Source organism: Ciona robusta, chromosome 5 (genome assembly GCF_009617815.1).
Source record: "Ciona robusta chromosome 5, ASM961781v2".
NCBI lineage: Eukaryota > Metazoa > Chordata > Ascidiacea > Phlebobranchia > Cionidae > Ciona > Ciona robusta.
Window position 1 is genome coordinate 1,183,043 of NC_143239.1, and position 18,038 is coordinate 1,201,080.

The following is an 18,038-nucleotide window of genomic DNA, read 5'->3' on the forward strand; positions in this document are numbered from 1 at the left end:
ACTTTGAAACTACTTTTTTCGTTGAAAATTTGCATCGTTGTAATGTAGGTCATATGTGGCTTGTGTTGCCGATAGAATGATGCTATAACAACGTAGTTACTGTTAGAGTTAGATCAGTGGTTTTTAACATATAGTATATGTAGTAGATGGGGGAATTTGGGACAACTTTAGCGCATAAAATATTCAAATATCCTGATTGTGTTTTAATCTATTAACAACGTTTTATGGGAGTCGTGAGGATACGATTTTATAATACTGTGAGTGTTTTTTGTTTATTACCAAATGGGACCAGAAAACAAAATGAAAGATGTCCCATTTTCCCCCAATGTACTATACTATTTTTGATACGTGTGCATACTGTTGCTTTCGTTATTATCCAGTAAAGTGACAGGTCATTTATTTAATGTTGTACACCAGTTTGCTTAAGAACATGGGTAATTAGACTGTTTTTATGTTAAATGTTATTCTCTAATATAAAAAGACAACATACTACAGTTTCAGTATACAGCATTTAGCCTTATTAGAGTACGAAGTAGGTTTTCACAATCAATTAGAATGACTTTTAGAACAACCAAATCTACAATTTCGTCATTCCTACTGATTTGTGTAGTCGGTACTGTAGCAGAAGCAACCAAGAAACCGCATGTAGTTCTTATTTTAGCTGATGATCTCGGATATAATGATGTCGGTTACTGGGGGCAAAACCACGGGTCTGCTGCGAAAACACCGTTCCTGGACTCATTAGCAGGTTATTTAAACGGTTTAAGTTTAAACCATAGGTCGTTTATTTAGTACTTTGTGTCTATATATACCAACCCCGTGTATTCGCTATAGTGCTGTGGGGAAAGATATATCCTGAACATAATTTGAACAACTAACAACGCTTTTTTGGAGTCGTTGGAATATAGTATTATAATTATGTGGACACCTTTTATTTACTATCAAATGTGGAGCAGAAAAAAAAGAGATAAAACATTGTACATCCTACCCCGCGCATACCGTACATGTGTTTAAATGTTTTTATTAGGATTTTAATTTATATTACAGAAAACGGCGTTCGATTAGAAAACTATTATACTCATTCTGTTTGTTCGCCGACCAGGGGAGCCTTAATGACTGGGAGAAACAGAGTAAGATCGGGTTTGGTTTTAGTTCTTTATTCTTAGTTTAGTATTCTCCAGCAAATATGTTGTGTTTAGCAACCTTATACAGTAGGGTGGAGAAAAGGGGATATTTTCCATTCTATTTTCTCACCCAATTGGCAGCAAAAAAAGAACATTCAAAGAATTATAAAACCGTATCTTTACGACTTTCGTTGACTGTTGTTAATTCCTTAAAATTCGATCAGGATATTGGATATTATGCGTTAAAGGTGTCCCATCTTTCCCCATAGAACTATATATACCGAATTTAGTCGCAAATTAATTAGTATGCCAATAAAACAAAGAGCCAATCAGTACTGCCAGAATAAAACATAATTCAAAGCTTCAGACGTATAAAAATGCATTTTAGGTGCTACAAAGATATCCTGTCTCACCCCACAGCAGTAATTCATGTTACTTCTAACAGATCGACATTGGTTTAGCACATGGTATCATCCACACGACACAAATCGAGGGTCTTCCGTTAGATAATGTCTTATTACCAGAACAGTTGTCCAACTGTGGTTACAACACACAGATGATAGGGAAATGGCATTTGGGATTCTCATCTTCTAAATACGCCCCATGGAACCGAGGGTTTCATGGATTTTATGGTAGGTTTTGAATAAACCGTTTTGAGCATGTCTAACCATGTTTGATTGGTATATATGCCCCTTTGAACGCAATATGTACACAAACACGAAAAGCGTAGATGTATAGTAGAGTGGGGGAAGATGGGACACCTTTAGCACGTAATATCCAAATATCCTAATCGTGTTTTAAACAATTAACAACGGTCTTTAGGAGTCATTAGCATACTGTTTAATAATTCTTTAAATGTTCTTTGTTTACTACCAAATGTGATGAGAAAATAGAATGAAAAGGTGTCCCATCTTCCCCCACCCCACTATATATATATATATACACCCATATGTTTTACCCCAATTCTCTTTGTATGCGTCATGAAAACATATCCTGCTTTTAAATAAACAAACAGTATGTGCTTTAAATCATGCTTACATGCTTTAAATCATGCTTACTCATGTATGAACATCCTGTTTAAAGCGACGAAATAATATTTTGTATAGATACGGAACATCGAATTTAAACGTAATGTATGCTTTTATAGACGCGCATTGTTATAGCTTTTATTATGCCCGATGCATAACTATATATATAATGTGTTATCCATCGGGCACGAGGTGTATCATTGTCAAAGTTTATACTTTGCATTTTTGGTATTTAAATCAACAGGGATCGAAAAACAATATCATTCTGTTTACTAGTATGTTACTCATGGTTTGGAGGATCTTTTATCGAATAAACAAACAACTATACTTGTACTAGGTTTTCTCGCTGGCTCCGAGAACTACTGGTCAAAGTGGTTGCCCATGGCTCGACACTCCAACATAGGGGGAGTCGACTTCACCGATTCTACCACTGGACCAACCAACGAGACATGGGGGCAATACAGCGCGCATGTGTACGCTTCCAGGGCAAGATACGTTATTCAGCATCACGACCAATCTAAAGTAATATATGTCTAAGTTAAATGTCTGAACACGTGATTTCTTGATTTGTAAGCCAATCGCCACTGGCTTAAGTATTCTATAAGGTATTATAACTTGAATGGATGTATCTTATTTATCCTGTGCGTAACGAGATAATTCGTCATCACACGGATGTTTTGTTTCATACGATTGAGGGATGTTTTCAATATATTTGCTGATAACATATATACACGGCCACTAAGTGAGCACTCGGTTAAAGCAATTGCGTTTCTTGTTCAAGAATACATATACGCAGCAATAGTAGAAGGATATAACTAAATGTTTTTTCTTTCTTAACTTGTAAATAAACATATTTAGATCTAAGTGTAAAATGCCCATTAAGTTAAAGTTTCGTATAATTTAAGCCTACTGCCATCATCTTTCATCCTTTACGATTTTCAGCCTTTGTTTCTGTACTTGCCGCTACAAACTCCCCACACGCCTCTTGGTGCACCAAGTCATTACTACGAACCATTTAAGGATATAGAAGACGATGACAGGTGAAATCGAATATTGGGTTTACATTCGTGGGGTATAGAAGAGATATCTAACAAAAAGCTTAAAAGCTTACTTATAGACAACTTGGTGGCCTACCTTCAAGGCACATCTTTCTTTGATCGACATATACAAGAAAAATATATTGGGTTATTATTTTACTTAGTTTTTCGCCCTTGTTGTTGATTTTAAATTAAAAAGCGTCCAACGCACAGCTCTATACAACACACTATGGTATATAAGATAACCATGTACTTGCATTTCAGAATGAAATATCTTAGCATGGTGTCAGTGTTGGATGAAACTGTGCGAAATGTTACAAACTATTTAAAAGACGCTGGAATGTGGGAGGATACGCTGTTGATATTTTCTACAGGTATAGTTTCTCGAAACGTTTATAATACAACGCGCGGTTTGCAGTTTTGCGATGCATTTTTATAGATACTCTTTATCAATCGTTTTATAACGGTACGTGGCCGTTCATTAGAGCTTTGCTCTCTTTTTGTCTGGTAAATAGTATAATGTGATGGTGATTAATCTTTTTATAATGGTACGTGCCCGTTCATAAGACCTATGCTCTTTTTTACCTGGTGTTTAAAACGTCCTATTTAAGTAGCCTTCATCAGGTTAATAGCCTACAGCCTTTAAAGAGGTTTAGGTTTTCCGCCGAAACAACGGTATGAGACGTTTTTGTTGCAAGGTTAATTCAGAGGTTGTACGTGAGATAATTGTTTCCCAACCGCAGATAACGGAGGCGAAGTCAAACACGGTGGTAACAACTGGCCGTACCGTGGCACGAAAAACACTTTATACGAAGGTGGGGTGAAAGCCGTGGGCTTCGTACATGGAAAAATTTTGGGCGATCTGTCCCCTGCACAGCGCGTAAACCGTGAACTGATTCATGTAACAGATTGGTACCCTACTATAATGGCTGCAGCTGATTGCCCTTATGTATCTGGGAACTCAAGAAATAAGTTGTACGGGTTGAACCAATGGGGTGCATTACGGTAATATATAGCCTAAACGCAAAACTTTATTTGTTTTATACTTGTTTCTACAAATACAGCAAACCATTGTGTTACTGCTTTTATATATTTATACAGGGGTGAGAGGGGTTCACAAAGAACCGAAATCGTTCATACGATCGATCCCATGAATCGTACCTCGGAAATTCCAGACATGAGATCTGGATTCAACATCAACGTAAAAGCCGCCATCTGTGTAAGAAAATGGAAACTCATTACAGGAAATCCAGGTAGAAATTGATTTTTTAAAGTGTAAACAGCAGAAGGGTTTAATAATTGATTCACGTCAGTACAGCAATAAATACATTCTAAAAGCCATAATTTAATTTTTCTAAACTCCTGTCGCAACCAAATCGCGGGTCATCATTTGATTTTTGTAGCGAGATTCACAACGGGTAATACAACAATGTTGCAGGGCACGGCGATTGGTACGCTCCGCCAGAATCGAAAGATATTTTCACCAAAAGCGGTACGAGAGGGTCAAAAAATATACAGCTTTTTGATCTGAGCGTCGATCCCCTTGAAGAGAATGAAATTTCAAACGAACATCCGACTGTACGTATGTTAACAAATATAACAATTATGAATGAATGTTTTGTAGGCTAAGATTCAAACTGTGGCATGCCAAGGACTAAATATATTCTCGTCCTAAATTTGTCTTTATTTTAATTTTAACAGGTCGTTAGTGAACTGCTCGAGCGTCTTGCTAAGTACAGCTTAAGTGCTCCACCTGCAATCAACCAAAACACAGACGACAATGCACATCTAAGCTGGACAGATGGTTTCGTCCAACCTTGGCTGAATTAATGATTAAAAACGAAATGACATTTGGAAAATATTTATTTTTTCATTTGGTTGTAACTGTATTGCTGCTGTTGCACCACTTTTAACTTAGTTCCAATAAACGTATTAAAAACGGGTATAATGACAAAGTAACATACATGGTAACTCGTAAGCTAGCACGAGGTGATAAACCCGTGTGGTAACGACTGTCGTGTTCCGGCCACGCGAAGATGAAGTAAGTTACATTCATTCATTCAATACAAATATTAAAAGTTTAAAGGTTTTCCCGCAAAATGCGTGGCACTTCTGGCTAAGTACAACAGCGGTAGGACACTCTGCTAAAGTTTTCGGTGATGTAGATTTGTATTTTAAATACGTAAAATATACATTTTAAACCTATTAACGCGAGGCGTGTACGTTTTGCAATTTTACATGGTGTGTAGTAGGTCTCATCCGTTTTGAACTTTATTACGTCATGTCAGCTGATAAAAAATCCCCGTCGTTGTTTGGTTACTCCCAAAATTAATAACTTTTGGAAATTTGCACCAAGTTTATTTGTGAGGTAAATTAATATAAAATACCATAGTTTATGTTTTAATGCCTTTACAGCAGTCTTTTAACACATGTACATTTTTTCTAATATCAGTCTAAATTGGTATGACTTTAAAATATCTATATTCTAGATTGAGCAATGCAATTCAGTTCGGGTTTAGTATTTTCATTACCACTCTGTATATAAGCTATTCTATTATTCTGTAATATATCTCGCTTGTGTCTCAATTTATGTACAAGCAGAAGTTTGGTATAGGCCTATAGTAATTATATATTGGCACAACCTCTGTGTGTTAAATTTTGACTTCTGTGAAACAAAACCTAAAAGCCTGCAAAGTTGTATTAACTGCAGTCTTGGCCACCACAAGCTTTTGTTAGAGGATTTTGTTGCGACATCATTATGACTGAGATAAGTGTGGAGTCAGTGTGTGAGTTTATTACATCTCATGGTGGGAAAGTAAAAAACATCACACTTGTGTCAAACTTTAAGAAGCTTTTAAATGATCCTGCAACTAGAGGTTGGTGAAGTTTGTATTTTGCTCAGTATTGTGTTATTATATTGTTATGGTTAATGTATCAATGGTTTGATTACCACAACATGGTCCACAAGGAATATTAGCTAGCAGTCTTTAGACTTTAGTGCCAGGTTCATTTCTTTTTAAGTATACATTTAAAAAGAATGTATAAATCCTGGACACAAAGTTATGTTTTGTTGTGTAAGTGGAACAATTTCAGTTGTTTGTAGACATAATATTTGCACACAGGTGATTGAGTATTATTACTGTCACAGTAAGCCTAAATAAACGTGACAAAATCTCCATAAATAATATTTTTTCTACACAGCTACTATTACTTTTTCATCCGGTGTGTTTCACCATGGTTCTTAAACTTCATTAACATTCGCCAACACACAAAACTTTTCAATGTTGATTAATGAAGGAAAATGTCCTTTTATTTAAATTGTATTCCGGATTGTTAAAAGTTGTTTGTTATTTTGTATCAGTTTGAATATACGTTACAATATTTAATAATGTTAATATTATAGATGCAGCTCGTCAGCAATTCAAGGAATGTGTGAATACAGTAGCCGTGGTGAAAACTGAAAATGTATGTGAACTATTTGTTTGAAAAGTACATGTATGTATAACAGTATGAGTGGTGTGACAATGATAACAAGATCTAGATTTTGTAAAATATATATATAGTCTTGTTTAAAAACTTTACCTGAATAATTTTATTTTTTGGTTTGGGACAAGTAATATTATAATGTAATTTAGGGAGATTAATGCAATGCATTTTTTAATCATCCATAATTTGAGCAGTAGCAACTGAAAAAAACTTGTATAATACTATTATTGCCACTTACTTTGTGTTTTAAACAATTCTTTACCAATCAAATTTAGATTAATCTGTTTTATGTATTCAACTCACCAGGGAGAGAAATACGTTCAGTTAAAGAAGAAATATCGATCTCCGTCTTCCTCATCAAGGTCCTCCGTCGCGAGTGATGCAAATGTTCCCCCACCTGAGGCTGCCAAGCAACCAGCAGCGCCAGCTGCTGAAGTTGTCAAGGCAAAAGATGCAGGGGTTGCTAAGCAACACTCATCTGAGGTTGCTAGGCAACAGAAAACCCCAGAGATTGCATGGAAATCTGGTTCAAAGGCTCATCATAATCCAGAATCTCCTGAAAAAGGTGAATACCGAGTTTCTTAAACTTCCTTTAAATATAGAGTTGTATTACTACATGCCAAAGTTTTAGCTTCATAAATTTTTGCTTATTGTTTAATAAAATGTTTACATCTTTTTATTCTGGTGTTTTGTTTCTTTAAGACAAGTACAGTAAAAAACATATATATATAAATATATATAAATTTTAATATATAATAATATTAAATTAACAGCGTGATGTAAAAGTATTTTAAATCATCAACAGATGCTATTTATAAAACAGAGGCCAATCGGTTGCTAACAAATTATAGCTATTATGTTTAACAACTAAAGAACTCAATTTAAAGAATAGGCTTATTAACATAAACGTAATATACCTTTCGTATAAAGGGGGTTTAAATTTTCATGAAACAATTATTTTCAGGTGATCTTAACAACAGTTACAATCCAACACAAGACGTACCATTTGCTGATGGTTCGCCACAAAAAGCACACGACTCCCCAAGACACAAACACCACAAATCAAACAGATCCACGCCTGAACACCATAAGAGCACCGGTTTAATCCCCCGTGAGGGAAGTACTTCAAGCCGCAAGTCCAGGGAGAAAAAGTCGTCAGTTGATTCTCATCATGGATCGCCACATAAGGAAAAACATAAGCATAAAGAAGAAGGAAAAGTGGAAAACCCTGTTGATATGAAGAAGCATAAAAGTGCGGATACTTTGGGTAAGCTTGGTGTTGTTGTTTACAACTTTGAAGTTGAATATTTCTATGTTTATTACACCATTTTTTTGTATGTTTTTAAGAAACTGTTCTTTTGCAACAAAAAAATAGGGAGATTTTGTTAGCGTTATTTTCAAATTCTTGTTCTACGAACTTTGCATATAGAAAAAATTATAATTTTGGAGCAGTCATTTACCATAATTTTTAAACCATATTTTTTTTTTAAATTTACAATGTGTGTTTACCAAATCAACTAAGATGTAGCATTAAGTCTGTTTAAATAGTAAGTTTGGTATTAGTGGTACTGGTAATAGTTTCCTAACTTTAAATATTTATTTTTTAGATACCAATGTAAAGCCTTCAGCAGTCTCTGTAGCTCCCCCCGGTGACAGTGAGTTTGCTGTGCCCAACGCTCCTCGAAGAAAGAAAAAAGAACGCAAGGAAAATGTTCCACCATCTCCAAGCTTGGAACACGTAAAGATAATTTGTTTGATATATTATGTAGTATGTATATCATATTCATACATTTATATTTCTTAAATTATTTTCCTTACCGGTTTAAATTGATTTTAAGTTAGTTCTAAATTTAGACTACAATATAATTTTCTGTTTCTGGTGTACATTTACTTCTATTTTCTTAAAACTATGTGTTATTTAACTAACTTAAAAATAACATTATAGTATGTCGTGTAATTGTATAATTTATGAAACACCTTTTGGGGCAATATGTTTATTATGGGATTTATGGCAATGTATTTTGATTTCCTATTCAGGTCGCGACCATCAGAGTAAAATGTTTTTTATGGTGTATTTGAGACAATGAATGTAATTTTCAAATATAATATTCAGTTTTAGAAATAATGTGGCCAAAGCTTCGCTATTAATTTAACCTAATCTTGTTTTAGACTGTAGGGCAAAAAGTTTCGTAGACACCGGAATGCGTATCATGTAAATTTTTAAATGTTTTTAGCTATACTACGGATTGAGTTTGTTAATTTGGGAACAATGATAAACTTCTTTAGTAAACTCACCAGAATAAGTGAACTAACTTTGTTTCCAGCGTGCTCCAAATTCAATTGAAAGGGTGAAAGCAGCTTTACAAAACTCTGGTGAACAAGGAAGGATAAGTCGTGCAAGACCAGCAAGTGTTATGCAGGTACAACTATTTCTTATTACACATATATGTTAGTTTTGTATCATGAGGTGTTAGATCATGGGTAGCCAACCTACAGCCAAACCTGGTTAGGCAATTCATCCTGCATGGAAAATGTTATATACATTGTGCAAAAGTGTGCAATATCATACCTAATTTTTCTGCAATTTCTAGTATAAAATATAATATTCTCTATAAACTCAGCTTCTTGAGTAAACTTATAACAGGAATAACAGGGTATTCTAAATATTCCTCAAGGTTCAACCTGTTTCATAAGTGCACAAAATCTTTCACTGAGTCACTTAAATTGCTGTGTTCTGATTTTCATATAAAATGAAACATAGCAATGGCTGTTACTTGCCCATATATTTTGCATTCTGACACTTTTTCTACCTTCTACACTGTTTCTTCACCACAATTACATTCACCCACACCTGAACCTATCTACAAAGATAATTTAATGATTGACAATGTTAGGTTAAGTACATTGATAGTAAAAGCTGTAAACATCGTAAACTAATCAAGCAATCTCGCACTTTTTCATCTAACGCTGTCTACGCTGTACTATTGCACACCACGGACTGAATTAGATGTGATTCATCATACTCTTGTACACAGAGCTGCCATCTTAATTAGGCATAATATAGATTCGGAAATGGTGAATAGCATTGTTCTTAATCACAATGAGTCACTATTTGTATTCTTTTAATATAATCTGTAGGAGTGCTATAAATTGCAATGCTAAAACCCTGTGTGGTACTACGCTAAACAGTCGCAGTAGTCAATACAGTTTAGTTTTTAGTGCAGTTATTTTCAAATGATTTAAATCCAGTCAGTCATGTTGTCACAATCCAGAGAAAGCGTGTGTTTGTATTTTTTAATAAAACCTCTCCGTTTTTTGCGTTTATTTCATAGAACTGGAGAGACGCAATTCACCTAACGTATAAACGTTTGTCAGCGCTGGTTGACAGTTAGAGCAACAGCTGTGCGTAGATACTGTATTAAGATTGACATTATTATCTCATCTGCCTTAAGCCTGCTTTATTAAGTATCACTTCCAGTTTAATATCAAATGTTGTGTTAATATGTGTACTGCTTACTGCTAAAAGTTTGCATCACATACTGATCATGTGCAGCAGTTAGCTCAGTTTGGCAGTTTATAATTAATCGTGATACAATTTGCGAAATGAAACACTTGTTTCCTGCCAACCTAATGTCATTATGTTCTGTGTAGTCGCGACTTGATTTCTACCAGGAACGGTTACTTAGCATTATAGGGCATACCAATAAAAGCATGACCTTTCATTTGGTGAATATTCATGTTGCTTCATTGCTGCTTAACTGTTGTTCTGCCTTAGAGGTATGTTAGACTGCAGCTTGTTTAGGGTATTAGAATAACCATACAGAGTCAACTCAGAAAGTGAATTTGACAGTTTTGTAAATTGTATTAAATGTTGTTTTTAGCTATTTATTCTTTTGTTCTGAGTAGATAAAACAAGGTCGCTTTTATTTTATTTTTTGTAATTAATGTATGATAGATTTTCAAAAATCCGAAAATTTATTAAAAATCGTTAATTTTAAATCCTAAGTAAACAATAGCCATATGTGTAAATTTGAACAAGATAAATTCTCTTCTCTTTCCTTGGTATAAATTTATCAAATTTTGATATTGGCAATATGATCAAAATTTTGTATGCTGACAAGGTGACAAAGCCTGGTTTATTTGAGTCATTGTTGTCAATTTAACCATGTATGTCTACGCGTGCCCCTTTGGAATGCTTAGTTTATTTTAGCGAGGTTTGTGGTTAGAATGTCTTACTATCATTTGTGTGGTTTTGTTTGTTGATAGGTTGCACTGTTTGTTTACGAGGTTTAATTATTGTAATGAATTACTTTTAACTGGCTACTTTCTGTTGTTAATGAAAATGTAGTAAAACTGAGATTTATTAGTTTGAATTGTTTTTATTTCGTAAGCTACTGCCAATAGGGAAACTGCCGCTATTCTTTTTTCATGTAAATATTCTGTCTAAATTATAAAATAATATCTACATTGCATCATTCAGTCGAACCTTACTTTAGCTTCATTTAGAATGTTACACAGGAGTTTTAATAAAATTATCATCGATTTAGCTATGATTTTTGGGTAATTTTTTCTCTCGTATGGATTAAATGACAGGATTAAACAGATTATTCTGCCATACCCACGCTTGATGCTGAAATCAAAACAAGCCAGCAACAGAAAAAGCTGCCAGAGGCATTCGTCCTTTTGCAAGTCTGTAATTTGATCTTAAAAGTGCTTCGTTATTGCACTTGACTCAAGTGGTAGTCAGGCAAGCACCGCTGCCTTGCTAGTTATTCGTCACTGTTTTTATGGATCAGCTGTGTAGGCTTGGCAGTCATGTGGGAGGGTAATTCCGCCCGTGCGTTCTGTGTTACAGACACGGTTACATGCGTTTCAGAGTGGGTTAGAATAGAAATTTTAATGCGAGTTCTAGACCAAAAGTTTTACTTGATTGGTTATGTTTTAGTGGTGTTTGTGTTTTGAGTTTATTTGTGCCATGACATTTTTTAAATGTATTTTAAATGTCATGCGTGTTCTTGTACGCATGTTTTTTTTTGCATTTTTCAAGTTAATTGAAGTGGAAAGAGTGGATGGAGGTATATTCTCAGCTAGTAACATGAGTTGTACTATTCTATAAACACACCATGCTTTATGTACAGATATGATACTGAAATCAACTTGACAGTGTAGTTATATGACTTGCCTGAAGGCCACTCACACCAATTGCTAGTTACCTGTGACCAGATGTAATAGAATGGACAGCCTAGTTGTAGAACACCCCTCTGCTCATAGAAATGGGTTGGGGGTGGAGTTAGGGGTTCGTATGAGGAGCAACAGTGCTCGTATGAGACTTTCCTCTGACGAGAGATTGCTCTTGCGACCTCGCAGTCAAATACGCTCAGTAAGTAAAAGCTGCCGGATTATATTTATGAATAACTGTTTTACTTTTTCTACTAATCTTATGTTCCGGAGAATAAAACCTGCTATAACTCATTATGCATGGAATGTAGTACAATATGGTAGGATAAAGGATTTTTATTAAAAGTTTCTTTCATGTCTTTACACATTTGGTGGTTTACACAGCATGCATAATGATCTGTATATAAAGCAATGCACCAAAGTATCAATTATACCCAAGTTACAGCAGATGTTCTTTCGTAATTATTTCCTGTTTGAAATATGATCTTAATACTTGCTTTAGAAAACAAAATAGGATTTATATCCCATGTGTGGTTTGTAACTTTCCATTACTTCAATGCAAAAAAATCAGGATTTTTTTAATCCTTAAGCGACCATTTTGTTGTTTTCTTCAATGTTGTTGATTTTACGATCAAGTTCTGAATTCAGTTTTGGTAAAAACAAAGTTAAAACTCACAAAGAATGTCTGAAGTGGAGGGATGGGGCTGTGTTTACTTAGCTCTCCATTAAATACCAAAACAATTCCTATAATAAAACCAGTTGTAACAGCAAGACTATAGATGTCTTTACATTTTGCTAATGCTTTTAACTTTACTTGTGTCCGACACTGTTGGGTATATATCATAATTTATTATCAAATTAAATGGTGTTTTTGTAAATGGTATGTTATAAACGTTGAATGTTATGCACCAGCACAAAAATTTACCTTTTTTGGAATAAATGTAACCAATAAAATTTTATTTTATGTTGTAGCGCCAATCAAAATGACAAATTAAAATTGACGTGTAATTACTAATTGATTTATAAAATATGGTATAGAAATGTGTGTATCTAGTAAAATTATATTTTGTTAATTCATTTCCTATTTAATTGCAGACGAGTTACACGGGTTCAGTAGAAAGAGCCCGACAGAATTTCCAGAGCAAACCAAAAAATGGAGAAGACACAACGTCTGTGTCGGAGAAATCCATGGACAGTCGGGTGGGTTTAGATGCAACATACACTGTACATGTATCTGTCTGTTTCACAAATATCAAATCTTGTGTACTGAGGCAATACGATGTACAAGCATTTTTTGCATTTTCCGTATGATAACATTAGTTACTTTGTATATAAATTGTACTTATAGTTATGATATATGTATAAGATATGGAATTCTTTTTTGCTTTTCAAGTTTCCATATTCGAATTTTAAACTTGGGAAAATAAAACACACAAAATCATTCATATATTGTTCTAATTATTTATATCATCGTTTATAGATATATTTTAATACAGGGTGAAAATGAGCAAGATGATGAATATGACAGATATCCAGTCTCTGTATCTGTAAGTGCATTGTTAAAGTTTGAGTTTTGAAACAGATTTGATATATTAAATGGCACTGTCATTGTTTTGTTTGTTTTCATTTTTTTGCTTGTTTTTTTTGTGCTTTAATTCAAAGAAAAAGGTGTTTATTGTAATCAATGTAATGTGATTCTAAGAATTAAAGTATAACATTTAATCTTAAAATTAAAACACAATGCATTTTTTGCCGTGACCTAATATGATTCTTCGATGTGCTAAACATAGCTTTTGCCTTTCACTGTTGCCTGTGACGTTCTAAGCCACGTCAGAATAGCAGGCACGCTGTGATGATAGCTAGGAATGTTTCCTAAACCACATTCACCTCCCAGTTAAGCGCGAATGAAAAAGCGTGGATGTTAAAATCATGTCAAGGAGATATGGTGGAAATGAGGAAATTGTTGGACAATGATTCTACATTGCTGGAAAAAAAGGTAAGCTCATTAAGCTGTGGATTTGATGATACTTGATGATTCAATTAAACTTGAGTTATGCAAAGTTTGGCAAATAGATTAAATTGTTGTAATAGGGTTTTTAAAATTGAAAATCCTTGCTACAAGGCTTGCTCTGCATAGTAGCTTTTTCCATGTTGTATTCATACAACTTTTCATTTTATAGATATATTTCGCCCAAGAATTACATATTGTTTAAACCCATGGTATAAGAATTCACTAAACCAGTGATTATTTAATTAATGATCATCAAACCAGTGCCGGTGCCCTTTTCATAGTTGTTTCTCTGTTTGCTTATGTAGACATAATTATATGTTGTCCTGTATATTGTAGCAGTGTACCAAGAGGTAATGAATGAATTAAAAACAATATTTCAATTTTATCATCATAATTTAACTTTTTTACACACTTGCGTAATTAATCTTGCCTTTGATATTTACTGGTCTATAACAGAATTTTTGATGTTTTTACCAGTCTGGCAGTTTTGAAAGGTTAAGATACTAAACTTCCATATTCTATTTATTTTAGACCATATTTTGTTTCACTTAATGTGTTACTGTACTAATTCCAACAACAATTTTTTTTCTGTTTTGCAGGATTTCATCTCGGTAAGTAAACATGTGGTAACTTTTGGGCTAAGGACGACATTTCTTTATTTGTAACTGTAATAATTGTGCTTAACTTTTTATAGTTTAATGTTATTTATTATGTTTAGACCCCATTATAATATAGAACATCTTATTAAAACTTTCAATCAAAATCCAATAATTTACCAAATATTTGTATAATTTTAAATTTCAACACCCAATCCATTATTGGTAATGAAAGTATAAAATTAATTAGCCATTTATTTGCATTTACTTGTTTTTCCATGTCTTCTCTCATCTCTCCACGATCAACATCTACAGGGCGTAAGTTATTTTGCTCTGTGTCTAAATTTTAAATATTAATTATTATCTTTTTTCCATGTTTTCTCTAATGTGTGCATCTTGTTGGGACAACAGTATGTAAGTTTTTATTTATTTATTTTTCATCTTTCTCGCATACTCTTTAGTGTACACAACTTTCAAAATTTAAGTAAATAAAATCCACCATTGTGAACGTGTATATATCTTTTGGCGAAATACTTTCATTGTTTTTATTCCTTTAAATTTTATTTACTTTTATTGCGCCAACCCAGTGGTTCCTAATAGGTTGTCTTTTTTTCAAAATTGTCAACCATACAAAAAATTCCCAATAACATAGGCAATTCCTTGCCAACGGGTGGAGGTGTGTGAAACAGAACACCCATGTTTATAGCAACTGTTGTTGCATCGCTACCTATTATTAATACTTGCTTTATTTTACAGACTGCATTACATTGGGCAGCCAAGAAGGGAAATAAGGACATGCTGCATATGCTGCTTGATCTTAAAGTTGAGGTTAACGTTAAATCGGTAAGTCATATAATTAAAAAAACTTTTGTTATATAGTAGGGTGGGGGAAGATGAGACACATTTTCATTCTGTTTTCTTTGGTAGCAAACAAAGAACATTTGAACAATTATAAACTGTATCATCACGACTTCACATTGGTAATTGTTTAAAACACGATCACAATATTTGGATATTATCTGCTAAAGGTGTCCCATCTTTCATCATTCTGCTACATATCATGCTTTGTAAAATATGTTCAAATTACTAACTTTGTCTTTTTCTTTCATGTTAAATGGAAAAGAACGGGGTAAGTCGGGTTTGCTTTAAAAAACAATATTTGCATTATGGTTAAAATGTTTAAGATATTCTACTTAAGTGGTTATACTGTTTTTAAAGTTTATTTTTAATGCAATTGTGCCACATTGTTAATACTTGAAAATTGCTCTTCTGATAAAAAAGTTAACTTTATTTCTCCAGTGTTGTGGGCCGTAAAACTTTATCAGGTTAAAAAAGTTGCTGTCTTAAGCAAAAAAGCAAATTTCAAGCATTGCATTATGCCTGGTACCAATAGCTGCAGTTCATTTTTAATAATTTATTATGGTAAAAATGACTACAAATATAAATCAATCCCATAACCAAATCATCACTGCATGAAAATGAAAACACTGCTTTATTTTGCTTATAGTGTAAAGTAGATATTCCACATTACAGGGTTATACACCACTACATCTGGCTGCCATGAATGGACACGAAGATATTATCATTTCACTTCTTCAACATGGTTTGATTTATTGTTTATATTGATAAACATTAAACTACTCTATCAAATACCTTATTAGTTGTGTTTTCATATCATATAATACACTAATGCCCCTTCTGTGGGTACAATGTAAAGCAAATTGTATTTACCAGAAAAAATAACGTAATAAAAAGTGTGCAATATTCCCTTTACAACAAAATTAGGTTGATTTTCTGTGAAACTGCAGTATAGGTTAAGCAAGTCTTGTTATAGTCAGCAAATGAATTAACTGAAATGTCCCGGTCCATAACTTACCAAAGTAACTTATTTATTTCTATTTTTATCAATATTCAATACTATATTATTTAAATTTTTCTCCTTCAGATGCAAATCCAAAGATGAGAGACTTCAGCGGTCGACTTCCCATACACTACCTCAAGCTAGATATGTCCCTCCCCCTTCAAAGTAAGCCTCCTCTATCCACCCCACAACATGTATCTAAGCATGGTGTGGTATCATCGCGTGCTGTGTTAAGTGCTGGTGGTGTGGCTCGGTGGAAGCGCCACATATTTGCTGGCACATGTCATGGCCATACTGTGTCACACGCCACACAGGATATGCTATCACAAAAGGATATTGCGTGGAAAGAGCCAGATAGGGGTGAGGAGGCAGATTGCCTTGAACCCATGCCCCCGCTCCCATCTCAACCGAGAGAAAAGAGTCCGCGGGTAATGGGGCGCACAAGGGGACAAAACTCTCGCGCAAAAATTCAGTTTTAACAAGTTTTGGTATGGGAAAACGGAAAACGTCTATGAGAAAATCTAAAAACGGGCACGATAAAAACGATCACGGTAAAAACGGCCACGATAATGGGAATAGTGGGGAAGTGGTTCCTCTTCCCACCAATAAAGCTTACATAAATCATACTAAGATGTGGAAGCCTGCTGGTCCTAAAAACTAACACTTATAATTGCTAACTATATTATAATTTTCTCACCCTATGATTATGCATTAATGGTTGCTTTAATGCGGCTGACAATAGCGCTCCAATCAAAAGATATTTTTGTTGCAAATATCTTAACATGGTGGCTCACTAACATAACTTTTAATTTTGCAAAAATTCTTTTTTATTTGCTGCATATAATTACTGTTTGTATAGTGTTTTATTTTTTACTATATCAGTGTAAGATAAGACGTCATAACTGATGACATCACCATCATGCATTAACATGAGCACGATGCATTGTTACCGTAGCATGTACTTTGTTTTTTTCATAGCCATTCTACAATGCACAGTGTGAATCACAGAGTAACTGAGATATAATGTGTTGGTACGCTAGTGTTTTCTTGTCTATAAATAGTTTTTCTTTTTGTCCTTTTGTATCATACCAAATGCACATATTCAGTGTCACGTACAACATGTTTTTGCATTCACTTTGTTTTCACCGCATTCAATCAAAACAGTTCATGTTGCAGTTATTTATGTTTGGTTTGTCATTTTCAATCGTGCGGGCAACGCCTAAATTTTGCGCTTTTCATTTTCTGGTGTGCTCTGCCCTGCCTACTGCTCCGTATGTACCCACTTCTTTATGAATCAAAGTGATTCGTCGCCGGCATGTTCGGAGGTTTGCATGTGAAGCCAAACTAACAGCTGAGATTACGGGTTTGATTCCCGCTGCGGTAAGACCATGTTATTTTTTTTTGTAGCCTGCGTTTTAGTTTTGGCATTTTGGTGAAAGGTTGTGCCACTTTACTAACCACAAAAATAATAATCTAACCAACATTGCTCCAGCAATTCCACATCCAGCGAAAATGTGTTTAAATTCAGTAGGCCTACGGGGATTACGGTAATTTATGCTGTATTTTATACCGTGATAAAACAACGTGTTTTATTTAGATTTAACTTAATGCTCGTTTCTGTTTTACAGAGTTGCTGTTTGGATCTGAACAAATGATCGTGAAAGGTTAGCTTATAAATAAAGTGGTTCACTTACAGTTGTGTGTTGTATAGTAGGGT

The 18,038-nt window shown here is 34.2% G+C and overlaps 2 protein-coding genes and 1 long non-coding RNA gene across 4 annotated transcripts; 2 read left to right on the forward strand and 1 right to left on the reverse strand.

Annotated features, from left to right (window-relative positions):
- The first annotated feature begins 54 nt into the window (after window positions 1–54).
- On the forward strand, window positions 55–5,132 carry LOC149735357 (arylsulfatase I-like). The gene is made up of 10 exons (XM_089878941.1): window positions 55–748; window positions 1,048–1,130; window positions 1,570–1,756; window positions 2,490–2,674; window positions 3,095–3,192; window positions 3,454–3,563; window positions 3,933–4,194; window positions 4,291–4,442; window positions 4,628–4,767; window positions 4,891–5,132. Exons 1-10 carry the CDS (start codon window positions 556–558, stop codon window positions 5,017–5,019), a joined length of 1,539 nt encoding a protein of 512 aa, XP_089735067.1. The 5' UTR covers window positions 55–555; the 3' UTR covers window positions 5,020–5,132.
- On the reverse strand, window positions 4,264–9,112 carry LOC149735358 (uncharacterized). Its single transcript, XR_016385094.1, has 4 exons — window positions 8,971–9,112; window positions 7,679–8,403; window positions 6,979–7,231; window positions 4,264–4,404 (listed from the first exon to the last, which is right to left on the reverse strand). It is a non-coding gene; the product is annotated as an uncharacterized LOC149735358 (long non-coding RNA).
- Window positions 5,420–17,500, forward strand: LOC149735359 (uncharacterized). Of its 2 annotated transcripts, XM_089878951.1 has the most exons (15): window positions 5,420–5,557; window positions 5,900–6,065; window positions 6,593–6,654; window positions 6,982–7,240; window positions 7,640–7,942; window positions 8,283–8,413; window positions 9,000–9,095; window positions 12,949–13,053; window positions 13,350–13,400; window positions 13,748–13,849; window positions 14,464–14,475; window positions 14,776–14,874; window positions 15,217–15,303; window positions 15,584–16,063; window positions 16,406–17,500. In XM_089878951.1, exons 2-12 carry the CDS (start codon window positions 5,948–5,950, stop codon window positions 14,815–14,817), a joined length of 1,281 nt encoding a protein of 426 aa, XP_089735077.1. In that variant the 5' UTR covers window positions 5,420–5,557; window positions 5,900–5,947; the 3' UTR covers window positions 14,818–14,874; window positions 15,217–15,303; window positions 15,584–16,063; window positions 16,406–17,500. The 2 variants fall into 2 exon arrangements, with proteins under 2 accessions (XP_089735077.1, XP_089735078.1); XM_089878952.1 differs by lacking the exons at window positions 5,420–5,557; window positions 9,000–9,095 and having other exon boundaries at window positions 5,592–6,065.
- Window positions 17,501–18,038: the final 538 nt, after the last annotated feature.